Below are 16,303 nucleotides of genomic sequence, written 5' to 3' on the forward strand. Positions count from 1 at the left end.
CAAAATAGAAATGCAAACCATTACTGATTCTGAAATGCTAATTTTAGCATAAAAGGTTCTAAAAATTTTCTTGAAAATTAGTCTTCAGATGCAATTCCCTCAAGAAAAGGACTCTCAATGCATTACAGTTCTGAATACACCTTCTGACTTATATAAATATACTAGACTTTGCTTTAGGGTAGCAAGTGTGGTCCCCATATTTCAGAGATTTTTGAAACAGACAACTCCAATCATACTTAAATGTGTTAAATAGTTTGATGAGCTCATCGTCGCTGGCATAGGATCACTTGGTAGCTTGCACACGGTTTTCACAAAATTAAGTAAGGCAATTCCAAAATGTAATCTCGATAATCTTTTTCCATGAGCAAATAAAATACCTACAGCATATTTTAAGCTCAAACTGAATATTCACAACATAGCAGTATTTGCACATTATAGATGAATTACCATCACTTAAAAACCAGTGTTGCATGTTGTCTAGGCAACATCAAATGCTACATGACCCCTCTGCTCACAACTTATCACAAACTGTGACCTCTCTGGCACGAAATCACAAATTGAGTAACGTAACTGAGATGATATTCCACAAACACGCAACTTCACTACAAGCTGCTCATGTGGTACAGTGTCAAAAGCCTTTTGGAACTCTAGAAATACAGAATCAATTTGAAATCCCTCGTCAATAGCACTCAACACTTCGTGTGTGTAAAGAGTTTGTTGTGTTTCACAAGAATGACGTTTTCTAAATCCGTGTTGACTGTGTGTCCATAGACCATTCTCTTTGAGGTAATTCATAATGTTCGAACACAATATATGTTTCAAAATCCTGCTGCTTATCAACATTAACGATATGAGCCTGTAATTTAGTGGATTACTTCCACTGTCTTTCTTTAATGTTGGTGGAACCTGTGCAGCTTTCCAGTCTTTGGCTATGGATCTTTTGTCGAGCGAGCAATTGTATATAATTGTTAAGTATGGAACTATTGCATCAGCATACTCTGAAAGGAACCTAATTGGTATACAGTCTGGACCAGAAGACTAGCTTCTATTAAGTGATTTAAGTTGCTTCTCTACTCCAAGGACATCTACTTCTAAGTTACTTAGGTTGGCAGCTGTTCTTGATTCAAATTCTGGAATATTTACTTCATCTCCTTTGCTGAAGGAATTTAGAAAGGCTGTTTTTAGTAACTCTGCTTTCACAGCATTGTTGTTGACAGCATTTCCATTGCAGCATTGCAGGACACTGTTGTGGTGGTGGTGATGTCCTGGCTTCCATGGCGGAGACTGATGCAAGCGAAGTGCTTATGAAGGAACACAGATAGGAGCTGGCAGTGACAGTGAAGAAAAAGAAGGAAAAGAGGAGGGCGTTGTTTAAAGTTTCACTGCTGCTATGCAAGAACCGATAGTGTCATGAATTTCTTTTCCTCTTTTAATGCAGATGAATCAATTCTAACTTATATTGACTAGCTAGAGCAACAACTTCTTTCGCTACAATATGCTGGAAGAATAAAACAAATAAGAGCTCTTCATTTTAAAAAATAAAGGATGTGTTCCGGTATATTTACTGCATTTAAGTTTGCAGCACAGGATATTGGTAATTATGTAACTCAATACCACTTATATCACTTAAACCTGCCTAGATTGTAATTCTGGATCACTCTTTCCATGCAGTCTGTACCCCCATTTAAGGAAAACCCCTATTCAAGGAAAAAACATTTGGGTTTCCAGAGATTCAGTAAAAAAGTGGTTTTAGCCTTCAAATTGAAGACTTGAACTGCCTACTGATCTGTAGTCCTTGTACATGTTAGCAAGCTGACTGCAAATGCTTCCTTTTGATCCAAGGTGAGAATGTTACATAGGTGGTTGGTTGGTTGGTTGGCTGGTTGGCATACCATTCTTATATAGCCTTCTGCAGTGACTGCAGCAAGGGCAAACACAGGATGGAATTCTAGTTTTATTTGTTTGAGTTTATAATAGCAAATATTGGTCATCTTAGCCCTTGACTAAATCTTCTGGAAGACAAACACATGATCAGAAACTGCTGCTATGACTAGATGCACCAGACAAATGAACAATGAATCTCCTGGCCAACTCAGTTTTAGCTTCGTTTGTCTTCAAAATTCCATAATGATCCTCACTTCACTTCCTCCAATAACTTGTGTCCCATGCCATTCACCCAAATTGACTACTCAAGCTATCTTCTCTCATATTCACAGCACAGCCCGTTGCCCTAATATTATTAATGTGGTAGCAACAAACTCAACATTCATGACAATTCTTGTGTTTGCTTTAGTTATGATGTGATTCTTTAGTTATTTTTTGAAATGAGTCATAAAACACATACAGCAGATTTATTTAGCCTAGTTGCCCATTATTTACACACACAAACTTTTTATATGTGGAATCAAAAGCACCAGTTCTAAGAACGTATGTTTACAACAAACACTTTAAAAGGTTTTATTCAAAAATATGAACAGCCTAACAACTGAAAATGACCATAATCCAAAAAGGAAAAGGAACAGATTACATCTTACTTAAGGTAAGAGGCTAGAATCAGTCTCAAACCTAAAATAATTTTAAAGTATGTTACCAAAGGACATGATATCATGACTTGTGGGAAATACACAACAGAATTTAGAAAAGTTCTACAATCAAATGAAAGATGGCTTTCCTGGTACATAAAAACACCAGGAAATCTGAAATTAACTGTACAGAACACACTCTTTATGGTACTTATTAACTAATAGCTAAGGACATGCACTTGTTGAGAGATCAAAGCAAAAACCAAACTGCCAAATTGAAGTTCCTAATAAATATTAACGATAAGATCAGGAGCGAGAAAATTGCACATCAGAGAAACAAAATAGGAGGTGGAATTAAAGTTTTTATTTTTATTTTTGATTAAAACTTTTGTGGTATGGGCATGGAATGGGAATGAAAACACCAGGACAGACAAAGTTAATCTACAGAAAACTGAAAGACCAAGAAATAGCTGGATAGAAAGTGAGAATACAGAACAGGAAAGGAATATGGGAACAATAAATGTATGATAAAAAGAAACTGGATACAACTTTGATGCACAGGTTGTAAACTGGAGTTTCATACTGAATGTGACTGTGATGATTAACTGCAAGCAGAATTTTACCAAATCATCAGATGAGTCCCACAGGCATCTTCATGTTGTCCCTCCCCCCCCCCCCCAAAAAAAAATAAAAAATAAAAATAATAATAATACACTGAGGTGACCAAAGTCATAGGATACCGCCATACCGCCTAATATTGTTTTGGACCTCCTTTTGTCCAGCATTGTGCAGCAACATGAAGTGGCATGGACTCAACAGAAATACCGTATTTACTCGAATCTAAGCCGCACTTTTTTTCCAGTTTTTGTAATCCAAAAAACCGCCTGCGGCTTAGAATCGAGCGCAAAGCAAGCGGAAGTTCTGAAAAATGTTGGTAGGTGCCGCCACAACTAACTTCTGCTGTCGAATATATGTAGCGCTACACATGCATGCTTTGTAGGCACAAAGATAAATACTGGCACCAAATCCTCTGCGTCAGTAAATAAATTTAAAAAAAAAGGTGGAAGACGAGCTTTTTTTCTCCGGCCCGCATTTCGACCACTGCATTTTCATACATTATCCAACAAAGTAAATACAAATTCCGTATTGTTCATCTTCGAATGTAGCAGCATTTCAATGTACTACGAAAATCCGACTGGCAAGACTGTTTGCGATGTTTGTCAATATGGCCAACTCTACGTTCTGAATTTTTTCCTACCTGTGAGAAGAGAGGGTTGCTAATTGGAACTTCTATGAATTGTGAATCACATGCAGTATTCTCTTCACCATAAGAATAATACGAATATAAACATTTTGGCATGTATTGTTTCGTGTTTGCTGCTATCTCATTTAAATCCTGTCTGCCTAATAAACTACAAAACTAGAATGAGACAACAGCAAACGCGGAAGAATATACATATTATGTCATGTTTATATTCGTATTATTCTTATGCCTAATAGTGATACAGTCAGAAATGAAGCACAGCAATTGACTAGATTTTTAAATCTAAGATGACTAATTTCTGTGCAGAATGTAATGTACTAAAGAGGCGCCTGCAAAGATTTTCAAACGGAGAAAATTTTCGCTAAACTCTCATTCAGAACATCTTCTATCATACACAGTGTATTATTTGGTTCTTGTTGTTCATTATAAAAGAAAGCAGCAGTGTAAGTAACAACAAATAGCAGTCTCTTGCCATTGTTTCGCTAATGAGACAATTCCCCTCTTCTTATTTTTATTGTAAGTGGCGGTAGTGCGCACAAAAGCAAGCCATGCCGCGAGCGGCGACAGGCCATAGACACGCACTATCAGAATGCGACAAACAATGCATGACACAGTACAGTAATGCATTTTGAGCTTAGAGTGATGTTAACACCTATAACAAAGAAAACAGCGCTTATCAGATCAAAGAAAAATAAGCAATCAATTCAAACCAGACGAAGCATGTGAAAAAGGAAGGGTACCCGTATAAATAGGGATGGAGCGCCTGACGCATAGCAATGGCTACCTGGTAAAGCTTAACTGCTAAGGTTACGATTTGAACCAAACTACTGTAGCTGTATCATCATTCATTCAACCTAAATTGTGTTTCATATTACAATGGACCAACTTTATTTCGATTTGGAGATGCGGCCTAAAACTTTTCTCTCCCCTTGAATTTCGAGTCTCAAATTTCAGGTGCGACTTAGATTCGGGAAAATTTTTTTTCCTTAATTTCGAGTCTCATTTTTCAGGTGCGGCTTAGATTCAAGTAAATACGGTACTGAGCCATGCTGCCTCTATAGCTGTCCATAACTGCAAAAGTGTTGCTGGTGCAGGATTTTGTGCACAACCTGACCTCTCGATTATGTCCCACAAATGATCCATGGGATTCATGTAGGGCAATCTGGGTGGCCAAATAATTCACTCGAATTGTCCGGAAAGTTCCTCAAACCAATCGGGAACAACTGTGGCCTAGTGACATGGCATATTCTCATCCACAAAAATTCCATCATTGTTTGAGAAATGAAGTCCATGAATGACTGCAAATGGTCTCCAAGTAGCTGAACACTACTATTTCCAGTCAATGATCCGGTGTATTCCACATAAACATAGCCTACGCCATTATGGGGCCACCACCAGCTTGCACAGTGCCTTATTGACAACTGGGGTCCATGGCTTTGTGGGGTCTGTACCACACTTGAACCTTACCATCAGCCTGTACCACCTGAAATTGGGACTCATCTGACCAATCCAGGTTTTCCAGTCATCTATGGTCCAACTGATATGGTTACGAGCTCAGGGGAGGCGCTGCACGTGATAATGTGCTGTTTTTGAAGACACTCACATCAGTCGTCTGCTACCAATGCCAAATTTCACCTTCTCTCCTAACAGGTGCATTCATTGTACATCCCATATTTATTTCTGTGTTTATTTCATACAGGGTTGCTTACCTGTTAGCACTGACAACTCTACACAACGCAGCTGCTCTCAGACATTAAGTTAAGGCTATCGGCCACTGCATTACCCATGGTGATAGGTAATGCCTGAAATTTACTATTCTTGGCACACTCTTTACACTGTGGCTCTAGGAATACTGATTTTCCTAACGATTTCCAAAATGGACTGTCCCATGCATCTAGCTCCAACTACCATTCTGCATTCAACGTCTGTCAATTTCTGTCATGTGGCCATAATCCTATTGGAAACCTTTTTACATGAATTACCCGAGTACAAATGATAGCTCCATCAATGCGCTGCCATTTTATACCTCATGCACGTGATGCTACAACTATCTACAGCTTATACACTGAAGAGCCAAAGAAATCGGTACACCTGCTTAATATCGTGTAGGGGCCCCTGCGAGCACACAGAAGTGCCGCAACGTGACATGGCATGGACTCAACTACTTTCTGAAGTAGTGCTGGAGAGGACTGAGACCATGAATCCTGCAGGACTGTCCATAAATCCATATGAGTATGATTGGGTGGACATCTCTCCTGAACAGCATGTTGCAAGGCATCCCAATAATGTACATGCCTGGGGAGTTTGGTAGCCAGCAGAAGTGGTTAAACTCAGAAGAGTGTTCCTGGAACCACTCTGTAGTAATTCTGGATGTGTGGGGTGTCTCATTGTCCTGCTGGAACTGCCCAAGTATGTCAGAATGCACAATGGACATGAATGGATGCAGGGATCAGACAGAATGCTTACACAAGTATCACCTGTCAGAGTTGTATATAGACATTTCAGAGGTCCCTTATCACTCCAACTGCGCACGCACCACACCATTACAGAGACTCCACCAGCTTGAACAGTCCCCTGCTGACAGGCAGGGTCAATGGATTCATGTGGTTGTCTCCATACCTGTACACCCCCATCTGATCTATACAATTTGAAACGATACTCATCCAACCAGGCACCACATTTCCAGTCATTAACAGTCCAATGTCTGTCTTGATGAGCCCAGGTGAGGCGAAAAACTTTGTGTCATGCAGTCATCAAGGGTACACGAGTGGGCCTTCGGCTCAGAAAGCCCATATTGATGATGTTTCGTTGAATGGTTCACACGCTGACACTTGTTGATGGCCCAACATTGAAATCTGCAGCAATCTGCAGAAGGGTTGCACTTCTATCATGCTGAATGATTCTCTACAATCGTCATTGGTCCCGTCCTTGCAGGATCTTTTTCTGGCTGCAGCAATATTGGAGATTTGATGTTTTACCAGAGTCCTGATATTCACGGTACACTCGTGAAATGGTCGCATGGGAAAATTCCCACTTCATCGCTACCTCGGAGATGCTGTGTCCCATTGCTTGTGCGCCAACTATAACACCGCGTTCAAAATCACTTAAACCTTCATAACCTGCCATTGTAGCAGCAGTAATCGATCTAACAATTGTGCCAGACACTTTATGCTAACTTCAGTGCCATGTTCTGGCTGTTTACATATCTCTATATCTGAATATGCACGCCTATACTAGTTTGTTTGGCACTTCAGTATATGTGTGTATTGCTATCCCATGACTTATGTCATCTCAGTGTATATATAAACAAACATACAAATAAATCAAATTCACACAAAGCTAACAATTTTTCTTAGCACACTGTGGGCAGAAACATACAAATTCCTCTACAGTGCTCAGATATTTTCTATATTAAATTATTATTCTCACTGTACATGGCAGAAATATACAAAAATGTTTTTTGAGAATACCTGCAGTGCAAGAATTTTTGGCTTCTAAGTGTTTCTTCCTTCAACTGAAGGGTGACTCGCTCCATGTACAATGAAACATCACATGTCTGCAGTAGTCTGCTAGCTTCAAGTTTATAGTACTCCCCACTAGCAGCAAGGAAAGGTGTCTCAAATATTTCTTCATATAACTGAAATAAAAAAAAATTACAGACTAAAAACTTAATCATAAACTTTGTTGAAATACAAAAACAAAATGTACATAGGATCATGTTACTCTACTCTCAATCTCAACACTGCCAGTTCTACAGTAGTCACAGATAGAGGTCATACTACAGAATTTCCTTACATCATTAGGAATCAACGACTGATCCTACTAAATGTCCACACTCTGCCTTTTTCTGTTTCGTTCTGCACATACAATTAACGTTTTCACCCAAGCAAGGAAAATATGCATTTTCTGTATGCAAGTTTTGTCAAAAATGGAAGACATTCACATAAGTGCATAGTGAGTGTTACTGACTGTAATGTTCAATGACAATAAAACAACGCAAAACACTACACAATTCTTTTGTAAGTCTAGTTGTGTTGGGGGGATGGGGAGATTAGGACAGAAGCTTCCATGAAGAGGAGGAGGAGGAGGAGGAGGAGGAGGAGGAGGAAGGGTTGGCTTCAATGTAAGAACTACGGTGGGGGCGGGGGAGGGTGGGTTACTGAAGTGCTGTTACAATGGAGTCAGCTGGGATAATGTGGCTCTTGTGTGTGTGTGTGTGTGTGTGTGTGTGTGTGTGTGTGTGTGCGTGTGTGCAACTGATACTTTTCATAATATTTTTGTATTTTATCCTGGAGTTTCCATTGTTCAATACAGACATCTGTTTAAACAAGGGTTGATTCAATAGTGAAAAGTATTTCTGAGCATAATGCAAAGGAAAATGATGTAGAAAGTTTTATCTTGTTAGGGTACTTTGTAGCACAAAACACTTTTAGTACTCTTAGAGACAAACTTCAAATCACTAGCAATGAACTTAATCTAACTGTGGAAGGCAATCCTGTTTCATACCATTCTTTGAGACAACTGGAATGTGACACCACAAAATATGAAGAAATGTTGTAATTCATAAAAAGTCCTGCCTCCTTGGTCCTGTAAGTGCAGCCTCAAAAAATGGCTAATACGCGAAGTGGAGAAGAGCTCTCCACATGCTATTCTTTTAGGTGACATTTTGTTTTGTTTTGAATATAGACTTTTTCCCTGCAGTTTACAGATCATAAACACTGTTTAAATTGACCATTAGACATTGCTGTTCAATATACATACGGGTAGCATAGTCAAAGGCCTCAGTGGTACCTAATACATTTAATACTATCACTGGATAAATGAGCAACATCTCAGCATACAAATATCTTTGACTGTCTATTTCAGGCCATTTTCTCATCACATTGGATGAGTCTCCATACTCCTAGCAGACAGGAATCATGTAAACAATTTATTAGAGAACAGGCACAACACTGCTGAAGCAACATGAATGTATAAAAGTATGACACACACTAGGTTCCTTTCAGTATGGTCTAAGGTATATCTGGTGTTAAAAATGGCAACCATTGTAGAAACCCCTATCAAAACTTATATTGGAAAAAAGACATTGTTATAAATTGCTAGGAAAATGAAAATGAGGGTACTGGGCAGGCGTGGTGGGACCAAACCATGTCATATCCTCACCCCTTCCTCTCCTCATCTCAATTTGGAGCAAGGCTATTTAAGACATGTCTTGCCATTTAGAACTGCCTTCCATCGGCAGTCTCAAATTTTTAAGACAAGTCAGCCATTGAAAATAGACGAGGCAGAGCTGCAAGGGTTCATGGGCTTCTTTCACTTGCTGTCCATTACTTTCCTCACAATGTTCATGACAGAACACTTGGTATATCTACATCAAAACTGACCAAATAAGTGAAGGAAGCAACTTTCCTACAGGTGTGACATTTCCAATTGCAAGAATACTTGCTTCAAAACATATGAAAATAATACTATCAGTGGAAATAGTGTCTCATCCCACATGGCACTCATTCTAACAAATGTTTACACAGAGTATAATATATAAACTGTATTTACAAACCTACATACCAAACACTTCAAAAAAAGAAATGAGTATGCTTTATAGCAGTGCTAGTGTTACTCATGCTGCACATCATATGAGTTTGATAATTAGCAACAGACATACTTCTTAATGACTAAATGTGTACTTTTTTAACTGTGGAAATTTGTAGAGTTTAGTTATTTCTTCTGTAAATGTACAGTCTCAAAGTAACAAAACCAAACAAGTGCTAGAATAATTGATAGAAAGAAATTTTCCAGACATCACAAACTGCTTTAACCTCCAAAGTCATTCCACAATGTAATTCTTATAACAAGAATGCACATCTTTATAATAAAAAAGAAAATGCATGACTTTAATGGAGAGCAGAAATATTGCTCAAAGATCACAATACACCCAACAAGCTGGAGTGCTGAGTACCTTAGTGCACAATGCAGTGAGTCACATAAAACCAGTGAGTGGCTTGCCAGCCACAAGACTTTAAGGTTCTGGCCCTGCAAACTCCATTCAGAATTATATCAGGCAGGTCAGTGATGAACTGCATGGCTCATTCCATTGAGCTAGACTAAATCCAGCAAGCAGCATAACTAACTATAGTGTATCAAATGGGTTATTCAAATATAATTATAAAAACACTACAATACTCAATAATTATGTAACAATGTTCATTGAAACAACACATGAAATTACTGTTGGGAAATAACAGCTATTATGTAGTTCAGTTAATTTATAAAAGGTTATTAAAATGAACCCCATTTCTGAAATTAGCAATGGGGCCTTAATGCATGCAAAAATGGGAAAACCCCAACACCACTACGAAAATATGTAACTATTCATCACCATCATCATCTGTAACAAGAAATTAGCTTTCTGGTAAGTATCTGATAGTGCGTTGACATGTCAATTTGCAGACAGGGACAATGTAAGGACTGTTACACACTGAGCTTTTGGCCAAAGCCTCCTTCAGAAAAGAAAGGGAAAAACACACACACACACACACACACACACACACACACACACACACACACACACAAGCAGGCACACTGCCAAAGCAGTCTGGTCAGAACAGCTGGAGATAGCAGTCATGTGTGTGTGGGAGGTGTGCCTTCTTGTGTGAATGTGTGCATTTTCCTTTCTTTTCTGAAGAAGGCTTCGGCCAAAAGCTGAGTGTGTAACAGTCCTATCATTGTACCTGGTTGCAGCTCAAAGTGTCATTTTTTCAATGAGTAGCAGTCTATTCCTTTCATAATTGTTCATATTCTAACCTGGACTTTCCATTGTTTGATAGTATGTTGGAAAGAGAGATCGGAAAATTCTAAGTCAGTGCTAACTTTGTTTACTCACACATAGGTTTCCTTTCATCTTGAATTCTTCAACACTGACAAAAGACTGTATCACGCCCCTTATGATATCTGTTGAATTTGGATTACCTTCTCCTACACGGTCTTGATGTATGCCTTCCAAAAGAAGACTAACCAAACTATCCTTTAATGGTTGTATCATATTCTTTTTCCAAATTTCAAGACCTGAAACATTTTCAAAATTCAAGCATTGGGACAAGATAATGAAGAAAACATTTTATGTATAAAAGATAACTGATTGGTCTCTATAAAATTATTAAATGTTATACATTGCACTTTATAAAAAAAAGAATCAGCTATGGTTTTCCTAAAGGTGCCCACCAAATCATTACCTAAGATTTGGAAAGAACAATATCTCAGAATGAGATCAGACTGGAGATGCACAGCAATTGTTTGCAAGCTAATTTATTGTGCAACACAATCACATTGATCTGAAAGTTAAATGAGCGGTTTTAGCCATCACCAGCTATCCTCAGATAATAAAAGAGATGTCATGGTTCAGTCCCACTACTGTGGAAACAAAATTGTCAAATCACATTTGAAATTGTGGTTTCTGCAGTGGTGGAACTGAACTACAGCATCTGTTTTATGATCTGAGGCCAAAAACAGTCCATATGATGCTGTTACGAACACTTGAGAATGTGCGTGTTAATACACAACAAATGTTATTAAATTTATTATTTTCATTTTTATCATCATCATCATCATCATCATCATCATCATCTCATATTGATTTGATTTAATTTACTCAGGGAGACAAAACAGTGGACTTAGCCCCCTTGTTGCCTGCACCAAAACTAAATTTATTGCGCAGTATCCCTACTTGTCATTCCAGTAAAATCAGCAAGTACTCTTGAAGAGAAGTAGGAGTCCTTTTATTAGGTCTATTCATCATCTCTCATAATTAAGGTTCAGTCATTGCTGGTAGAATACTTTTGCACAAATTATATTCAACAAATCTGGTAGGCTGAAAACCAGTGCAGAAATAACTAAATGAGAAAAACATGTGCTATGTGACACTCTTCGCAACAACATAAAGATAATGAATGCAGAAATAATACAATATACAACTTTCTTTTGGTAAATAGTAAGTGGAACAGCATGGTGGGGAAAAAGGTGTCCACACAGAGAGAAAGTGCTATACTTTATGACTACATACAGCACTCATTAGGATTCTTTCTTCTTTTTTATTGGAATTCTGGTTCAATTTCTGCAAGAATGGGATTACATACAAATTACAGCCTTGCTATGAAAGTACTCAATGTGCATTTGGAGCAATTCATGAGAACCTAAAAAACGCAGATACCAGAAGGAATGGTACAGATGATGAAATGAGCTGTTGTAAAAAAAATCCAGTCATACACCACCACATTGTTATTATTATTATTATTATTATTATTATTATTATTATTATTATTATACGACCACCAGGTGTTCCAGTTTAACAGATATGGAAAATTAATGATGCACAGGAAACTACTTGATACCTAGTTCTCCAACTTCCATCTGCTCTTGCAGTGCAGCACTAAGATTGCCATATATTATTTCAGCTTCTGACAGTTTTTGTTTCCTGATGTGTTGCTGATTCAAGTACCTGGGAAAAAGAGAAAAGAAACACTGTGGTCAAATTTAACTCTACAAGAAACAAAGATAACAATACCTTATTTACGCCATTTAAATTGCAACAATGAAATAAGATATCTAATGGATTTGCCATCCACAAAAAATGAATCTTTATGATAGACTAAACCAGCATGCCAGATAATCGTTAACCCAATTGACTGCATTTCATAGGTCCCCTATCTCAGTTACCTATGCAGATCCCTTACAAGAGAGTGAAGTTTGCTGCTGTAACAGAGATTAAACTTTACCTAGTGTCCTCTACGCCATCCTTTCTTTACATGGTTACTAACTTAGTGATAATTATGAAAAGAAATAGTATCTTTTTTTTCTTTCAACTGTAAGAGAGATATTAGATACAAATTTTGAGGTAAGCTTGAACTGCAGATAAATGTGGGTAGCTGATTTATTTACAAGCATTCCACACACTGGCAGCATGTAATAGCCGCCCCTAAACTGAATTAGCCCAACATCAGATTAGACTCCAATAATATTAGCACACTTATTGTAAATGTACGACTACTCCATGTTCAAAATCACTAAGCTCTCCTGACTGACCCATTCTGCTGGTACTGCTGCTGTACTGACAACACAGTACTTGCTGTCTCCTATTTTACTATTGGGTCTACCTCTCATGACATCTAATGGCCAATTTTGCATTACACAGGGGTTTCTGGATACTTTCAGTCAGATGGTGTATTCTATTCCCTGTTTCATTTGTGTTGAAATTTCATTATTGATGTATTCAATACTGTCACATAGAATCAGTCACCCAGTACTAGTTAAAAGAGCAGGGTTGCCAAAAAGAACTAACAGTTCACATTGAAAGCACGTTTATTGAGCACACACAAGAATAGATGGAGCCACACTACTTGTCTCAGTGGAGAGTGCTCCTATATCTACATCCACAGTACTCACAGTAGCAGTAAAGTCCAATATTCCATTAACAATTAATACCTGAAACCTTTCATAAATCATGAACATTAAATGATAAATGATTTCAAGAGACGAGAATCAGACTGGTCACCTACATAATGCCATTCAATGGCTGTAACTGCCACACCATGGTATACGAAGAAAGGCATGCAGCACTGCTCCCCTTCCTTGCAAGACAGCTATCTGCTGTTGTTGACTATAACTTCCAGGATTAAGATCTACTCAGCAGCACTTCGTGGGGTAGCACTGATGGATCCTCATGTTATCATTGAGTTGTCACATTTTCACGATTTCTGCGATTTTCAAATTGAATTATTGCCATCAAAGCACCATTATCGTTAGGCAGGTCTTCATGTTCCTTGTATTGGAAACCCTAGTTGTTGATTTGTGCCTCAGGACTATGATACAGTTTCATGCTGAGGACATGGAAGCCGTTTTTGTTCTGTTGTCTCCTTGGTGTAGGATCGCCATCCTCAGCGTAACAGATCATGTCTGATAAGTGACGTACTTTTCAGTGCAGGATACTGTAGTGCTTAAACATTTTTCTAGTACCTCAACCTTCTGTACAGGTGTAACAATCACACTATGTCACCTGGATTTTCACTTACAAGTCGGTGTTTTGCATTGCGCCACTCATGGTCCTTATCCTCAGTATCCAGATTCGCATTACAGCCAAGTGCCTTGTTTCTTCAGTTCTGATGATAAGCTGTTTGATGTGATCATCCTGAGCATTTTAAGACGGAAATGGAAACAAAGTATCCATTTTTGTTTCAGCCTTTAGACTGTGAATCATGAAATGCAGTGTGAAACCAGTAGTTTTTTGCTGTGAATACCATGACAAGCAGTATCCTATCGCAGTATCTCTGTCCGATGTCAACATAGATCAAAAGCGTAATTGCCAACATCGTATTAAAATGATCAGTGATGCCATTCATTTTCAGTTGATGGGCAGCTGGCATCCTGTAGATATAGTGATGTGCCTTCTGACACCAGTATTGATTGTAAGTTTTCCACGATCAGAGACCTCTATAAATGGTGCTTTCTAAATTATGTCTTCAACAAGAAACCCAGCAACATCTGGAGTTTTGGCAGGTAATACAGCCTTGGTGACAGCATAGCAGATTAGGTACTCAGTGCACACTACTATTCCTTTATCCCATTTGTCGACTTGGGAAACCTCCCCAAGTAGTCAAATCCAATCCAGTGAAATGGAGCAATTGCAAGCAGCTCATTTTTAATGCTGGGATTCCCGACAGAGACTTGCATAATGTCTGTCAGATCGGTACAAACCTAGTCAATGATACTTGCTTCTGATTCTATCAAGAATATTCATATATCCCAGATGAGCTGATATTGGACCATAGTGAAAATCTTTCAGTATGGGTGCCCGTAAATGAGCTGGGATGATGAGCAACCACTAATGTCCCACTGGGACATAATTACTTTTATACAATGTGCCATCTATTGGTCTGAATTCTCCTTTGATACCTTCACTCTTCTCTATGGTGTCTTCAGTAAATATGGATCTTCCTGCTGTTTGGATGCAACATTTGTTAGTGCAGGAATGACTAGGATAACACCAGTGCTGAACTGTTCCCACAATGGATGGATTCCACAAAAAGCAGACAGTATCCGTGAGTTTGGGTTCATTTCTGTGTACTACTGTGATGTGGCTAAAGCTTCTGTAACTACCTTGCTAATCATCCTGGTGGATCCTTAGGTTTGCCAGCATAAAAAAGGGTGGTCAGTCATAACAATGAATGGTCTGCCCAATACATTTGTGGAGGAATTCTTCTCAGACTCTGAGACTACTCTCAATGTGTAAGTCATCACTCCTTTATTACTGCATTCCTGGATTGAATTAGAATTGCACCTATCGTATAACTACCAACATCAGTGTGTATGGATGTCTTGGCATGCCCATTAGAAAGTACAAGAATTGGTCAAGATATCAATGACTCTTTAAGGATACAAAAACAATTCTGTTGCTTGTCTCTTCAAGAAAATTTATTGTCTCCCTGCGGCTGTTCTTGTAGTGGCCGTGCCTTGCAGCTGAAATCCTTTATGAAGCGTCTGAAGTGGGAGTACATTCTGAGGAAGCTTCTCACATCACAAATATACCAAGGAATTCGAAAATTTTTTAGCGCTATTACTTTTTCCTAGTCAGGACAAACTCTGTTTCTATTTGCTATGTATCCAAAGATTTCTATTTCTTAGGTGACAAAAAAGCACTTTCTCAAATTCAGGCTAAGGACTGTGTCATGCACACATTTCCACATAGTAGTCAAACAATTCAGATACTCTTCAAACGACTTCAAGAAAACATCATTGTCATCTAGGAAGCAAACACAGTTCAGATGGTTGAAACAGATTGTCCATCATCACTCAAAGGGGGCTGGAGCACTGTACAGACCAAATGACACTTATATCTATATATATTTTCTCTGCAAGCCGCTGTATGATGCTAGGTAGCACTCCTAATATTTACGAGCACTACTGTTGTTATCTCAGCATTAAGTGCAAGCCCCGCCCCAAGGGCCAGGCTATCGAAACAAGTGACCACTCTACAAAGCTAGAACCATATGGGCCCGGACCTCCATCATATTCCGACTGCACTCTCATACTGTTCCTCGTATTCACCATTTCTTGGTTCTCGATATTATTATGTCTAGGCTCTAGATTTGGTTTACACTCCAGACTTGTCACTCTGTCATGTTCTTGTTCATCCATTGCTATTGTTGTCTTTTGTGTTTTTAGCGACTTTACTGTCGACGTCCTCGGGCGATCTGCCAGTGTCTCATGGCCATGTCTAATTGTGGTTACTATTACTGACGATGAGGAAATAGGTTAGCAGTGTCTTATGGATGTCAAAGTTGTGGGACAACAGCGACAGCTGCTTTTGCAGCAGCAGTTGCAGCACCAATTCCAACAGCAAACTGACTTGTTACATCAGGAAATTCAGCTTTTATAGGAACACTTGTAGGTTTAGGGTTCACAACCCATTCAGGTTGTGGTTACTTCCCAGGTGGAGTCCTTCTCACCATTGTTTCCACTGTTCAACAAC

The 16,303-nt window shown here is 38.7% G+C and overlaps 1 protein-coding gene across 2 annotated transcripts in view; it reads right to left on the reverse strand.

The window, feature by feature from the left end:
* Window positions 1–16,303, reverse strand: part of LOC126470216 (cullin-2) — a 202,533-nt gene that overhangs the window by 146,572 nt on the left and 39,658 nt on the right. For both annotated transcript variants that reach the window (XM_050097896.1, XM_050097897.1), the window contains exons 4-6: window positions 12,171–12,277; window positions 10,667–10,848; window positions 7,257–7,423 (exon numbers count right to left, since the gene is read on the reverse strand). In XM_050097896.1, the coding sequence (XP_049953853.1) occupies window positions 7,257–7,423; window positions 10,667–10,848; window positions 12,171–12,277 (456 nt within the window). The remainder of the gene's footprint in view (window positions 1–7,256; window positions 7,424–10,666; window positions 10,849–12,170; window positions 12,278–16,303) is intronic.

Source organism: Schistocerca serialis, chromosome 3, assembly GCF_023864345.2.
Source record: "Schistocerca serialis cubense isolate TAMUIC-IGC-003099 chromosome 3, iqSchSeri2.2, whole genome shotgun sequence".
Lineage (NCBI taxonomy): Eukaryota > Metazoa > Arthropoda > Insecta > Orthoptera > Acrididae > Schistocerca > Schistocerca serialis.